Source organism: Pyrus communis, chromosome 7 (assembly GCF_963583255.1).
Source record: "Pyrus communis chromosome 7, drPyrComm1.1, whole genome shotgun sequence".
NCBI lineage: Eukaryota > Viridiplantae > Streptophyta > Magnoliopsida > Rosales > Rosaceae > Pyrus > Pyrus communis.
Genome location: NC_084809.1, coordinates 1,494,077 through 1,509,365, shown reverse-complemented (window position 1 = coordinate 1,509,365; position 15,289 = coordinate 1,494,077). Strand labels below are relative to the sequence as shown.

Here is a 15,289-nt window from a genome sequence, read left to right as displayed (position 1 = left end):
ACAACAGGTGATCGAACATCAATTTCGACGATTCAAGCCGTGCATGTGCAGGCTCCAGCTGGTCCTTCAAGCAGTTCAAGTTCGCCATCCAACATATGGTGTAGCTCACTGTATGGCTCGACTTTATTTACATATTGGTGGGAGCACTGTTAGTTTGAAGAACCTCCGGTGTGCTCTACAGTGATACGTAATGTGGGGGGCGCTCTTTTTACTCACCTAAGGTTTTTTTCCACTGGGTTTTTTTCGATAAAGGTTTTTTCAGAGGCCATTTCAACTCCGAACCTTGTAACTCTTTCTAAACATTAATGGAGTTACAACTTATGTTTCTCAAAAAATGGTACTCTTTTAGTTTAAATTAGGTTAGGTATCAAATCATCAAAACATAGCTATTTTACTTCCAAGATAATTAGTTCATCATTTTCGTATCATACTTAATTTCTAATGTGATTGAGAAAGTTCACATAACTATGTTGCGGATAAATTAGCAGAAATTGGTCCTTCTTTGGAGTATGGTTGTCATATTTTTTAGGCTCCTCCCCATGTGTTGGTTGTTTAATTCAGTAAGATTTATAGGGGATTGCTAGACCCATATTTGTTTAGTTGTTTCTGTATTTTGTGGTTGTAGGCCTTCTTTGTACCAACAAAAAAAAAGTTCACACAGATGAGATGATATATATATTTTTCTTTACCCTTTTGGATATAGAAAGAAAAATACACTGTGTGCAATGCATGGTGTCTGAAACGGAATATTTGAATCCAGCAGGATGTCCTGTGAGCCATCTTTCACAAGCCCTGTTGACAACCAATCTTCATTCTTCCTGACTTTGACATATGATTAGAAAGGACCAAACCAAAGGCAAAATAAATGAAAATTTTCTAAAGAAAAGGTAAAACTTCTAGTACGTTTCAAAAAAAATGATAAAGACTTTTGAGGCCCGAAAACTTAGAGGTAATCGAGAATATAATCGTATGATAATATGTTTATAAGCACAAGTATAAAACTCTCTCTCTCTAGTTAGAGTTAGTGAGACATAATTGACGTATATATTTTCGGTTACACATAAGAATCTCAATACAGTGTAAAAAAATCTGAAAAGTTGGGAAATAGGCAGCTGCCAAAAAAAAGCGACCTGTCACTCCCAGATCGAGTTTCAATCAGAAAAAGAGATTAAACAGCAAGATGCCAATAAAAAGAACTTCCTCTTTGGTCTATTTCACTAGCAAAGCGACAAATTCAAACTCTCTTTTGTTCATCTAAACGTGTGAGTTGTGAGATATATCACAGCAAAGTAAATCTCCTTTTTTCTGATTTTCCCAACATACCGTAAAGCTCGATTGGTTGATTGAGAGCAATTTTCTTCGTTATTGCACTCGAGGTTTCTAGTTTGAATCTTTTTTCCTGTAGTATCGCTTGTATAAAAAATTGTGCGAGTTGTGATATATCAAATCAGAGAAAATCTCCTTTTTTCTTATTTTCCCAATATACTGTAAGCTCGATCCCTTAATTGCACCCGAGGTTTCGAGTTTATATCTTCCTTCCTGCACATCGCTCTTATAAAAAACTACGGAAATATAATATACTTATCCTCTCTCTCTCTCCCCCGGCCCCTAGCCGCCAGCGGAGAGGACAGTTACTCTACATACACCCCACAAAAAGTATATACTGCATTAACTGAGAGACAGGCATTCTCTGGGCTCCTGAGTTTACGAAAACCCATCAAATCAGTACACCCAGCCGAAGAGTCGGTGTTATGGAATGTAATGGGACAAAGCGAATTCAGCAACAAAATGGGCTTTTAGGGTTTTGCTTTTTAGGGTTTTGGTGTTTAGCAGGTTAAGCTGGGGCCTTAGATTCCTTTTTTCTCCTTTAATTGCTTGTTTCAATGTGCATGGTGTGGAGTCTGCGGACCATAGAGTCTAACTCCCAGATATAGCTTCTCACCTTGTCAGCCACTAATCACAGATCATCAGAGTTTACTTTTTCTTCACCACCTGAAAGAATGATTTATATGATTGGAAACGTTAAGGTGATGAAATCTCAAATCAATCATGCTATAAATCTAAAAAATTTAAAACGTGTGACTCGTGTTATTGGTTTGGTGTGTCTAGGGTGCAAGTTAGATTGGAAATTCCAATCCGCACCAAAAAATTCCGTCCCGAGTCCGAAGATATCCAATTTCAAAAATTTTCAAAAAAATTAATGGCAATACCTATCCAATTCAGAATTTAAAAATTCTGATCCAAAATCTCTCAAACTAACTACTATTAAAAAAAAAATCATGCATGTTCTTATTTTAACACATTTTTTTTATATTTAGATGTAATTTAATCGTTACTCTTTTATTTTGTCTAAGATATGATTTTATGTTATACACATACGTAATGACATACAAATATCGCAAAAGTTCGGAAAAATATTAAATGGTGGATACTAAAAGTTTGCAAAATTTTTTAAAGTCTTGCAAAATGTAGGAGATCCGAACTATGTTCCAAAATTTCCGATAATATAAAATTCTGAAATTAGAACCAATATTTGATTCCATGATTTTTACCACTTGTGCTATTACACCTCATTTGTATACTTCTTTGGGTTCAGTTTTTAACATAACCCAATCAATATCACGGTTACTCGATCAAGTAGTTTAATTACATCTCGATAAGCTATCAATGTTGTTCCATTTTATCGAAAGCAAATTGTCCTGGACAATCTTGATATTATGTAAACTAGCAATTGTACACATGTATTATTATAATGAAAATAACATTTCCAAAAGAGAGAAAATATAAACGGTTTAAGTCGCTAAATCTTTTTGCTGGAGGACTTTCAAACGTTTTTTTGTCATTAAAGAGGTTGTTTATATCTTTAACGACTATTGGATAACTATTTCATCACTTAAAATTAATTTTATTTGGAAAAATAAAGGTGAAAAAGAGGCGGAAGAAAAAATGAGGACAACCACTAAGGTTACTTGGCTGTGCGTGAGAGAAAAGAAACAGTAAAATTATTTTTTGTGTGTAATTAATATATTGCAAATAAACCCTCGACAACGTTCTGGGCCTCACAACTATATTTTTCACTTATTTTTTTAGTTTTTGGCTTAAATATTCTACTAAATATACATTTGTTGCTCAATAAATAGTAAATCTGCTTCCAAATGCCTTATAAAGTTTTCCGTAATGCTCACAAAAAATATTTCACAAAAATAAAAAACTCGCATTTTTTACAAAAAAAGTGTGGGTTAATACTCACAGTTTTTATTTGTTTTGCAAATTCATACATAAATCAATGTTCACATTTGCCTCACCTTGAAGTTTTAAAAATTAATGTAAGACTTTCTGTGATATATATTCTTGAGGGTGGAATCTCATTTTGACAATGTTTCGGGCCTCACTAGTCATTGTTATATTTTTCACTTATTTTTTTAGTTTTTGGCTCAAATACTCTACTAAATATACATTTGTTGTTCAATAAATTGTAAATCCACTTCCAAATACCTTATAAAGTTTTCCTTAATGTTCACGGAAAAGATTTCGAGAAAATAAAAAATTTGAATTTTTTTAGAAAAAACGTGGGTTAACACTCACGATTTTTAGTCGGCTTTGCAAATTCGTACATAAATCACTGTTCAATCTATTATTTTCACCTTCGCCTCACTGTGAAATTTTAAATTTATGTAAGACTTTCCGTTAATATTCTTGAAGGTGGAACCCCATTTTGACAATGTTTTGGGCCTCACTAGTTACTACTATATTTTTCACTTATTTTTTAGTTTTCAACTTAAATAGTCTACTAAATATACATTTCTTGCTCAATAAATTGTAAAACCACTTCCAAAAGCCTTATAAAGTTTCCCTTAATGCCCATGGAAAATGTTTTGCAAAAATGAAAAATTTTCATTTTTGAAAAAAAAATGTGGGTTAACACTCACGGTTTTTATTCAGTTTTGAAAATTTGTATGTAAATCTCGTTCAATCTATTTATTTTCATCTTCACCTCACCGTGAACCATTGTTACCCATATGAAGCATTGGTGCCTGGGGTAGGGCAATTATAGGTGGTAGGGTTTAGTTTTAATTTCACGAGTTGACCATTGTTGCTGGGGGTGGGCATTTGTAGGCTGTTATCAATATGGGGTAAGGTTTAGCTTTAATCTCAGAGGTCAACCATGGTTGGCCAAACGAAGCATTGTTAGGGTTAGGGCTTTTATAAGCCGCTATCAACCCTGATAGAATCCTCACTAAAGTCGTCACATTTAACATAGTAACTCCTTAAAAAAAACAAAAAAAAAAAATTATGGTGAAAATTTATAACTCGCCGTGCAATTTTGTTTTTTCCTTTTTGGGTAACACTTGCCAACAACGATGTTTTGGCGTGCCACGATACAAGGGTTTGCGTGTCAAAGTGTTAGAAAAATGCAAGTCATGCCTTGTCTTGACACAATACCCTCACATCGCGGCACGCCAGAACATCGTTGTTGGCCGCGACGCTTGTATGTCGTGCCACAATACGAAGGTTAGCATGTCAAGACGAGTCATTACAAGCCATGCATTTTTCTAACACTTTACCTACTATTTCGGAACAATTATAAACAAATAAAAAGAACTAGGAAATATACAAAGTGTTCATACCAGTAATAACCTTTGTAAATTCAAATTAGATAATGCACGTGTTCTTACCAATAAGAAGCTGTGGAAATATTCACCTTAGATATTGAACGTGTTCTTACCGGTAAGAACACATGCACAACATTCCATTCTAATCATGCATTGTCTTGAAGAGAAACTTATACATGACAATCATAATTAAACAAAAAAAAAAAAAAACTACTTGATGATGAACCTGCTTCGTATAAGTCATTCTCCGATTCATGATATAGCAAGTCGACACATCGTCATTTTATACTTTTGAAGACGAATAATAGAACTCAAAACACCCCAGTACGCTTGATTACTTGAGCTTGGTCATCAGCTCTCCCCACCCTCTTGAATTAATTGCGTAAAGCGATACTATTGATCGATAATTAAGTTGTTAGAGAGAAAGAAATCGGATGTATATAACAATAATATTGAATTAATTGCAAATTAACAATAACTTTGAAAGTTTAAGAAAGACAATGACATTCCAAAATCAAAGATTAATACATTAGCTATTAATCAAGGATCTAATCAAGATTAACACTCATGGTTTTTAATCGGTTTTTGTAAATTCGTACATATCTATTTTTTTTCACCTTAATCTCATCGTAAAGTTTTTGAAAATATTCAGATCAAATAATGCACATGTTTTTACCGGTCAGAAGGTGTAAATATTCAGCTTAGATATTGAACATGTTCTTACCGGTAAGAAGCTGTGCAAATATTTAGCTCAGATATTGTACGTGTTCTTACCGGCAAAATCATGTGCAAATAAAAGATGTGGAGTTTAATAGTGGTAAGCAAGGCCTTTGCACATTTCTGAGTTGTTGCATGAGCCGGCATGTACAAAAAATGCATTTTCCTTTTTAACAATTTGTACTAATTAAACCATCGTTCCATCTGTTATTTTCATATTTTCTTCACTGTGAAATTTTGAAAATTAATGTTAAACTTTTCGTTGATATCTTGAGGGTGGAACCTCATTTTGACATTGTCTTGGGCCCTCATGACTATATTTTTCACTTATTTTTTTTAGTTTTTGGCTCAAATATATTCTACTAAATATACATTTATTGCTTAATAAACTGTAAAATCGCTTCCAAATGCCTTATAATGTTTTCCTTAATGCTCATGGAAAATATTACAAGAAAATAAAAAATTTGCATTTTTCACAAAAACGTGGGTTAACACTCACGATTTTTAGTTAGTTTTGCAAATTTGTACATAAATTATCGTTCAATCTATTTATTCACTTTCGCCTCACCATGAAGTTTTGAAAATTAAAATAAGACTTTCATTAATATTCTTGAGATGAAACCCTATTTTAACAATGTTTGGACCTTACTACTATATTTTTCACTTATTTTATTAATTTTTGGCTTAAATATTCTACTAAATACACATTTATTGCTTAATGATTCGTAAAAATGCTTTCAAATGCCTTATAAAGTTTTTGCTTAATGCTCACACAAAATATTCCACAAAAATATTTTACCAAAAAATGTGGGTGTTAGGCGGACTTAACGAGCGCAAAACAAGACAACTCGGGCTCACAGAAAACGAGGCAAGTCCCATGCACACAAAACGAGGCGGGCTCCCCTCACATAAAAAGGAGCAAGCTTTCGGCATGCAAAACAATGTGTTCAGCGCACTGAAAATGAGGTGGGATCAGTCGCGTAAACTAAGGCCCACTCTATGCACGCAAAACGAGGCAGGTTCTGCTCACAGAAAATGAAGAGCACTTGGGCGCACGAATCGTGCAAAACTGAGGTAGGCTCAACATATTGTAAATGCACCACGCAAATGTGGTGGGCTAGCCCACGAAAAACGTGGGTGAACTGACACATGCAAAATGAGGCAAGCTCGGCACACAAAAAATGTGGTGGGAGCGGAGCACGCTAAACAAGGTGAGCCCATGCGCATCCAAAACAATGCAGGCTTGGTGGACGGGTCAACCATTGTTGCTCGCACGAAGTATTGATGGTAAGGGTCATTTATAGACTGTGACCATAGGGGGTAGGGTTTAGTTTTAATCTAGGGTTAACCAAAGGTGGCCAAACGAAGTGTTGTTTGTCTAGTGGGGCATTATAAGCCGCAATCAACCCTGATAGAATTCACACTAAAATCATCACTTTTAACATAGTAACCCTTTCTTAAAAAAGAAAAAGATAAAAAAAAATACACGGACTTGGGCATAACTAACTTGGCTAGCACATCATGCTTATTTCGTGCGTTCACGTCTTGTTTGGTACGCCACACCAACTATTTCCAGCAAGGCAAAAACTGGTACATCTCTTAAATGGAAATTTGCAATCATTAGGCTCTAAAAGCTATCAGAAATCAAGGCTGTGACTCGATACTCGCAGTTTCGTGCATCGGAAGAAACATCAGAGGAACGAAAAGATACTCTCAAATCCAAGAAATGTGTCTGCTTCCCTGGGTTTGCCAGCAGATGTCAACGAGCACCACTGCCTTTGTGGTACAAGCGGAGAAAGCTCATGTTTCCTCTTGCCAGCACTGCCTGGTTCCGGTGATTTCTTCGTATTCTTCAACATGGAGATATCAAAAGACAGCATTTTTGCAGCACCGTCGCCTAAACCTCTAGGAGACACAATTGATGCTTTTCTGGCTCCCGAATCTGAGACGAATGCAGTGTCTCTCAGAACTTTGTTTGACTCTGTTGTTCCTTTCAGCGTGCCAGTCGTATCCATACTCAATTCAAGGCGACTCTTGGAAAGATGTTCTTTCATGGTTGAATAACCAGAATCCACCACCTTCGATTTATTGATCACCGGAAAATTCTTGGCTTTTGTTCGAATGTGCTCAAATATTGTTTCTTCTCTTGAAGTTTTGAAAGTTCCATCTACGGGTTCAAGAGGAAGACCAGCTTCTACATACAAAGTAGAATGTAATGATTAACAGCTCCACATTACATATATAAGGACTAAAGAGTGATTAGTATGTGTTTCTGCGTGTGTTTGGGTAACGATCCTACCTCTGTCATCCATCGGGTTCATGGTAGCTGAGCTTCTGGGGGTAGGGAGATTGTTCATGTTATGTTGATTTTGTTCTGCCTCTTTGGGTTCTGAAGATGGATTCACCGCAGGCCGCCTTGGAATTTTATTCCATTCTAACTCTTCCAGAACCTCGAATTCTCTATGGGGTTCAAGCTGCTTCTCACGAGCACGTTTTCTTGTCAAAACCAAGGGTTCTGTGGATGCAGAATGCGCACCATTTGATGCCACCAAGACGGGGAAGTTCTTTGCCTTTTCACGTATGTGATCAAATACCGTTTGGTGTGTGATGATTTTGCATTCCTCCTCTTCAGCTTTGGCAGCGACCTCATCTTCTCGAATGTTGGCAGCAACCTCGTCTTCAAAAATTCGAGGTGAAATTTGTTGGTGATTAGGAGGGAAGGATTTAAAAACTCTCAGATGTTTAGTATTGTCAATTATCAATTAAAATCTACCTTCTTCAAACTCATCATCCAGGAGGTTGAAACTCGGCCTGTTATATAATCCAAATAATTCAAGTAAAATGTTAAACCACGCCAGATTTCAGACCCCGAAAAGCAGTTTTAATAATCAGAAACGAAATACAAGTACCGGTGAAGAAAGACTCACATGGAACCATCTACCCTTTTGGATTTGGTCGATTTGGGATGCTCTTTCGTTGGAGCCTGACTTATAGTTTCAGCATCATCCTCTATGACACATACTTCCTTAGGTGGAGGACAAGAAGGCGGCTTCTTTCCCCGCTTTTTATTGCTTTCCTTCATTAATACAAGTTTCTGGGAGAGATCAATGCCGACTGCATGAACAAAACAACAAATCAGATATCATTAAATTAATAACCAGAGAAATTTTATACAAGGCTATTGTAAAGTGGAAGAAACTAGAAATATCATGAGAGGGCAAGGAGGGGCTTTACTGTATTCTTCAAAAACAAGATCAGCCTTTACAGTGAGCTTTCCTTGTTGGGGATTTGACAGAAGAATTGTTGTGCTGTAGGGGCTGCAACGAAAACAACCTAACTCAGCCTAAACAAGGTAATAATCATGAATCTGAAACTGCTGATATGCTTAAGGAAGTTTCTAAACAGGTATGCTCAACATGCCACCGTGTTTTCAAAGAGAGAAGAAATTTAAGGTTTAAGCCTGCATACCTGGAGAATTCCTCCACTCTGCAGCCAGAAGTAATAGAGTGGAAACAGGATATATACCAAACCACCACGACCGACAAAAGAAAAGCTGAATGTTAGATATATTAAACATCTACTTGGCAGAAAGAACAATTCCGATGATTAAAAGGAAGCAACAAAGTTAGGAACTTAAGATCACCTTATTTTCTCATGAAAGACAATCAGGTTATCTTCTTCTGAACCAATAATCTGTGGCAAATACAACGTTAGAATTTGATTTGTATAACGTTAAAACTGAAACAGCAATTGAGAAATCATTCTTCATACCATATCAGCATAATGTCGTTTGGTTGGTTGGAGTGTCGCTGATAGCCTAGTCAATGTTACCACAAGCTTCAGTTTCCCTTGCCTCTGACACTCATTTTCTTCGACCTTCATCTCAACTTTTGGAGGTAGTGAATGTAGAGACTCTTTCAAATGGTTTCCAAATGGGTATTTTCGACCAGTGACTATCTCTATTCTCCTGGGATCAGCCTCAGCCAGCGTGTCGAACGATCTGACTCCCATTGAATGTAGTGCCTGAAGGAAGAAAAGTTGCAAAGAGTCAGTATTCGAGTGACTCAAGAATACAGAAACATGTCCTTTTCCCGAAACAGATGAAGTTGAACACCTTTGTGGTCACCATTCCAATCCCGGGTAATTGTTTCAGCAGGTATGGGCTGTCATCCCAGAGTTTTTGATATAACGACTTTGCCAGAAGCATCGAGTTCAAGGCTCCCTTGTAGTTCTTTTGGTAAATAAAAAATTCTTTCATACACCTTGCAATTCTACAGCCATTTGAGCATATAGAGTTCATATCCTGTGGCAAAGAAACCAATTTGGTTTCAGCAACGTAGCTCTGAACATAATCAAATGCAAAGGGGATCAAGATTATGAGGGACACATTAAAGAATATGAAGAATGAAACCTGGGTAAGGGATAGATCATGAACCGAAGGATCACCCGTCAAGCAGTCATTAGCCAGAACAAATGTTTTTTCTTCTCTGGTCTGAATACGCTTTTGTCGCTTCCCTTTGTCACCAAGGACATGAAAGCGAAGTCGGCTATCTTTATCAGCATTTATGTCATTTAAAAGCTTCTTCTCACTGCGTCTGAGCTGTATCCCTTCATACAGCAGCAGATAGATACATATAATTCCTTCATTTCACTTTTCAAAAACCAGTGAAAACGTAACAACTATACACAATACATTACATGAAATTTCCTCAGCTCGACATATAACATGAAGAGCATCTTCCAAACTGCAGTTTACAGGTGTCTTCATAATGTGTTTCATTGTGTCAAATTTCAAGTAGTATTTTGTCATCAGCTTCCCAGGTTCTGACGGAATAAAAGCAGAAAAATAATGTTAGAAATTAGTAAGTCATCAGCGAATTCTGAAAGGTACCACTTCATGGGTTAATGGTATTGATACCTAGTGGTTTCAAAAGAAAACCATCTTTATCCGTCCATATCATCTGATGCTGTGACAACTCGTTAACTTTCTTCAGACAGACCTCTGATAGAAAATAACAGTGATAATCAAACGAGTGAGAGAGAAAGAGAGAGAAGGATACATATAAGGGCGAAGGGGATCCAGCGATAATTCTACAAGTAAACAGTTTCAGTACCTTGCATATGCTTTTCTATACGGTCTTTAGAAATCACTTTTCTAACTGAATAGTGCACAGGGTTCTGATATGCATTAAACATTTCTGAAATTAGTTTATATCAGAAAGAAATATATGAAGATATCTTTTAAATAGGTGATGTGATTACATGCCTTCTTCATTCTCACGTACAAGAAAGAGCACTTCATCCATTCAATTGCCCTTGGAATATCAGAGACAGTCAATTGGACTATCTCAGCGGTTAAATGCTCCGTCAAACATGAAAGCAATCTAATGAACGAGACAATACAACCTCATCAGAAGTCATGCAATATTTAACAATATACCCTCAAATGCCTAGCTCACTAAATTCGTTCAGGAATTAAAAAAACTATGTACATACTGTGATTCCACCATCTCGCATCCATTCAATAGATTTTCGTACAAGTGAACCTGAGATCAAGAACATAATTAATATATTCCAAAAATATGACTTCTGAGATCATACAGAATTAGTTTAATTGCTAAAAAATAAAGTAAAAATGAAAAAAGAAAAATAGTTCAACACCACCACCAATGCACAAGAGAGAAGGAAGAGGAAAGGCATCGAACTACCGTGTCTTTTCTTGTCATGATTACAACCATTCCTGTATCATCAAATGGTGGTCGGCCAGCTCTCCCACACATCTGCAGGGGGGGTACAATTAACATAATTTTAAACTCAAATTGGAATTGATAGAACAAGATATTATTTTGTGGTCATTTATTTCAAATAGAACCTTGACAAACCTGTAGTATTGTAGACCGGTCATATTCCATGTAGAGACCTTTTTCTTTGTTGCTGGACAGAAAGCACATGTTCATGAATAAAGAGAAGAGATCCTCTCAAGCTTCAATACATTGGTTGGAAGAAATGGAACTTTAACGTACAAGTGCTGTGTTGATTTTATGACTACTGTATGTGCTGGTAGGTTGATTCCATGAGCAAGGGTATTTGTTGTGCACAAAACTTGAACATCGCCCTTAAGAAAAAGACTTTCAATGAGGTTACGATCCTTCATGGAAAGGCCACCGTTGTGATAACCAACTGCAAACAAGCAATTTATTTGACAACAAATCAATGTGGGCCTTGCAGTACATCAAAGTTTACTGCAAATTAAACAGAAAAACAAGCAGCCCTTACCACCGTAAGGAATATAAGATTGCATTTGTTTGTCACCGCATGAAAATGAAGCTTCCCTTAGCCTCTCTTGCTGTTCTTTGCTTTTAATGAACGGATTTGAGTGGCCAAAGGCCGTGACTGTCTGTGTGAGCCTCTGTGCTGCTTCTTGTGCACCTTTTCTAGTTGAACAGAAAACCAAAGCAGATTTCCCTCTTGAATATTGCATGAGGACATCTGTAAGTCAGTTTTAAGCATATAAGTTATTGATGGTCTTTAAGAATTGATGTACTAAATCACACATAGATTTAACGCAAATATAGATTTAAAGGCAGGCATCTATTGAAGCGTTGTCTTTACCGAAAATGTAGTTTTGAAGGCGCTGGAAAAGGGAACAAGTATAAACCATCAGAAAGTGAATATTGGTTTTATTTGCCAAGTATCTACTTTCCTAGTACATGGAATGATGGAATTTCTGAAAAAATAGAAGCATATGGTTTAATATTATCATAAGTGTACACTGTAGTCTAAACAATTACCTTTTCGAATAGGAAATCATTTTTTGCGGGGGTGTAGCCTGCACAATAGGTAGTTTTGAGTATGAATAAATAAATGGGAACAAAAAATGATAAAAAAACACTGTGCTTCTGCACAAAGTGATAACAAACATTCGTCTTCCTCCAATAAAGGATTTATCAGGAAGCTTTTCCTCTTAAAAACATCTTGACAAAAAGCAGAGAGTGTTTGCAGTGAGTTTTCATAGAAAAGAATAGGAAGGCAGAGTGGATACCAAAAACTTTTGTTGTCAACTTTACAGGCCTCATTTCTTCTCCAAACCTAAAGTTACATCAGATAGATTAATAAATAACTGGATGCTCATATTAATTAAGGTAAAGTATATCCTAATGAAATAAAATTAAAGTTTGAGAGACCTTTTAATTCCCTGGACCGGAACCTTGAGCCATTCCGCTGTAGTGTGTAATTGTATAATCATTTATCATTTGTAGTCTTTCAAACATAGTAAACACAATAAACTGTAATCATACTGTTTCTTTTAACAATCAGAACCCCCAATGAATGCAAATCTCACCAAGGTCCTCAATATTTGGAATGGTAGCAGACACAGCCAGGAAACGTACGTGAGCCAGAGAGCTTGATTTTAATTCAGGGTTCTGAGCAAGCATTTTTATTCTACTAACTATTGCCTCCAAAACCGCTCCACGAGGATCATTCAACAGATGAACTTCATCAATAAGTAGAAGTGCTATATCACTGAAAAAGCTCATTCCACCATCTTTTGCACGATACCTGGTTACTGCATCAAATTTCTATTTAAAGAAGAAAAAGCAATCCATTTAGTCATGCTCCTATGTGTCGTAATACAGCCCATTTTAAAAAAAATGTGATAACCGAGAATGAAACTGCCTCATGAAGAATTTATACACGTGGAACTACATAGAAGCATATGTTTGTAAGTATGAACGCAAATGGAAGCCAGGATCCTCAAGGAGGGATTGGATTCAAGTTGAGGCGATTAGAAAGGAGAGACCACAAGAGAATGCAGGTTGACACAGGTTAGAAAAGGCAGGAACCTGAAGGGATTGGGTATTTCCATTGGTATCATTAAGTTTTAACTATATATATTTGTGTAGCAATAGCATACATCTTCATACACACCTCAGGAGTGGTTAATATAATGTCTGCTTCCTGTATATTCCTGACGTTGTAAGATTCATTATCTCCAGTAAGCTCCAAGCAAGTTATCCCCCAAGACCCGAACTTCTGGTTCCAGTCACGAACCTTCTCCTGGACTAAAGCCTTTGATGGGGCTATATAGATCTTGATTCCACAAGGAAATAAGTTATACATAACGAATAACTAACTGCCGCACGGTGAGACTATGCGTAAGCTTTCATTCAAAGAAATAAGAAAAAGACTATGTTAATTTCTAGTCCAAAAGAGTGGACCATGTGCAACAATGGAAGAGCATGGATTGTCCAATAAGAAAAAGGACAAAAGAAAACTTGGCCGGCACACCAAAGCCTAAATCAGAATGAGAATTAAGACTAGATTAATAATAGGGGGCATATAAAAGAAAATCAGTGAGAGTGTATGTGGTTCCATTAAAAGCCCATATCAAGAAAACTATAAGGCTCCCACGCATATATTGTAGTATTACATAATGTTTGTTACCCTACTTTTGGTTCGAGACATCAAAAAGCTTACTGTTTTGAGAGTTCGAGACATAAAAAAAAAAACTTACAGTTTTGAGAGTTCCATTTGTACGACCAAGCCTCCCATCCTCAGAGAGGAATCGTGAAAGAAGCCTCAGAATGCAAAGCTCGAAGATGACTGTTTTACCACTTCCAGTTGGTGCTGACACAACCATGTTTGTATCTGAGTGGAAACAAACAGGAAAACATTCGCTCTGCAGAGAATTGAAGTACCTACATGCATAGGAATGGAATACATCTTAAGAACAACTCACTGCACAGTGCACACCAAGTGGATACCATACACATAATCACATCATGCAGATATCAAAATGTTCAAAACAAAAGCTATTATGCACCTTCAGTGTTAGAAATATGCAGCAATCGGAAACATCTAAAACAAACTGATACCAGTAATTGAGCTTTAAGAACTTCAGTGGAAAGAAGATTACCTAAAATTAAACGATGATCGAAAGGGAGCAGGCAAATCTGACATGGACTTCAGTGTATACAAATCCATTGTTGAACTCGTCTCCTGACACATTGAGTGGAGGAAATGAATCATCAAATTATGATCCACATAAGTAGTTGCATTTTTCACTGTTAGATATCTTTTTGCATATTAAAGTATCAAAAGAAAGACATCGAAGCGCATAAATTTTCAATTCCTCGCATGTGCAGATCCATTCAAATCGAAATTCGTATATCAAGGCTCAAATGCTAACAGAATCCAGAAACTTCCCCAAAAATCAAACGACAATGATTAACCAAATTAGAAGTCTCAAATTTGAATTTCAAACAAAATTAAGAGAAATTTACTGGAAGTCGCTTGACGAATCAATCAATCATACATCCAACAAAGTTACAGCGATCAAATAACAAGCAACATATAAACATGTTAAATCTCTTCAAATTCCTCTTCGGATCTTTGAAATCGAATTAAATCGCCAACAGAATCAGTTCTCAAAGTCTTAAACCAAAAATGTATCCACAGCAGTAGCAAATCGCAGCAAATATGTAAGAATGAATTCAAATAGTTAAGTTCTTAGTTCGATCGAGCTCCATTTTTTAGAATTCCATGAAACTGCAAAATTACAATCCGAAGTTAAAAAATGGTCGCGAAATTGAAACCAGCACGAGTTCGATATTTAGGAATTCTATTGGAGTACAATTAAAAAAATACTGACCGGTTCGTCGATTGAAAATGCAACTCCCGAGCTGGTCGTCGGTCCAGAAACTCGGTCAGTTCAATCCAAATGCATGAAGAGAGAGGGAGAGAGAGAGAGAGAGAGAGATTAGGACGAAGCTTCGGCTCTCGCGCGATGGAGAGAGGTTTGCACTTTGCAGTGTGCAGGTGAAGGAAACGGGGACTGTAAAATGAAGTTGAAAGGTTTTTATATGGTCCGAGTTGGGCCTTTTGGCGGGAGAAGGGTCCGGAACCGCACTGATGCAAAATGCGTGAACGTTCGAGCGATGACAAAATGTGGTAGCATC

General features: G+C 36.6%; 1 protein-coding gene across 1 annotated transcript; it reads right to left on the bottom strand.

Moving 5' to 3' along the window:
* Positions 1 to 6,822: 6,822 nt before the first annotated feature.
* On the bottom strand, positions 6,823 to 15,168 carry LOC137740204 (DExH-box ATP-dependent RNA helicase DExH17). Its single transcript, XM_068480035.1, has 28 exons — positions 14,983 to 15,168; positions 14,248 to 14,330; positions 13,846 to 14,029; positions 13,260 to 13,421; positions 12,673 to 12,910; positions 12,515 to 12,551; positions 12,373 to 12,419; positions 12,122 to 12,159; positions 11,943 to 11,964; positions 11,607 to 11,819; positions 11,354 to 11,510; positions 11,213 to 11,264; positions 11,039 to 11,110; positions 10,827 to 10,876; positions 10,597 to 10,714; positions 10,445 to 10,508; positions 10,249 to 10,332; positions 10,029 to 10,154; positions 9,742 to 9,938; positions 9,445 to 9,633; positions 9,102 to 9,353; positions 8,974 to 9,023; positions 8,799 to 8,816; positions 8,565 to 8,647; positions 8,258 to 8,444; positions 8,104 to 8,141; positions 7,630 to 8,007; positions 6,823 to 7,524 (listed from the first exon to the last, which is right to left on the bottom strand). The coding sequence occupies exons 2-28, from the start codon at positions 14,313 to 14,315 to the stop codon at positions 7,022 to 7,024; spliced, it is 3,627 nt and encodes a 1,208-aa protein (XP_068336136.1). The 5' UTR covers positions 14,316 to 14,330; positions 14,983 to 15,168; the 3' UTR covers positions 6,823 to 7,021.
* Positions 15,169 to 15,289: the final 121 nt, after the last annotated feature.

Bases quoted from the DNA above. Each gene is read 5' to 3' on its own strand.
- LOC137740204 (XM_068480035.1), bottom strand. From the start codon at position 14,315: ATGGATTTGTATACACTGAAGTCCATGTCAGATTTGCCTGCTCCCTTT. The intron at 9,024-9,101 runs GTATGAAGAATG...TATTTGCCACAG, and splicing joins AACGACATTATGCTGATATG to ATTATTGGTTCAGAAGAAGA. The intron at 8,142-8,257 runs GTGAGTCTTTCT...ATTATATAACAG, and splicing joins AAAAGGGTAGATGGTTCCAT to GCCGAGTTTCAACCTCCTGG.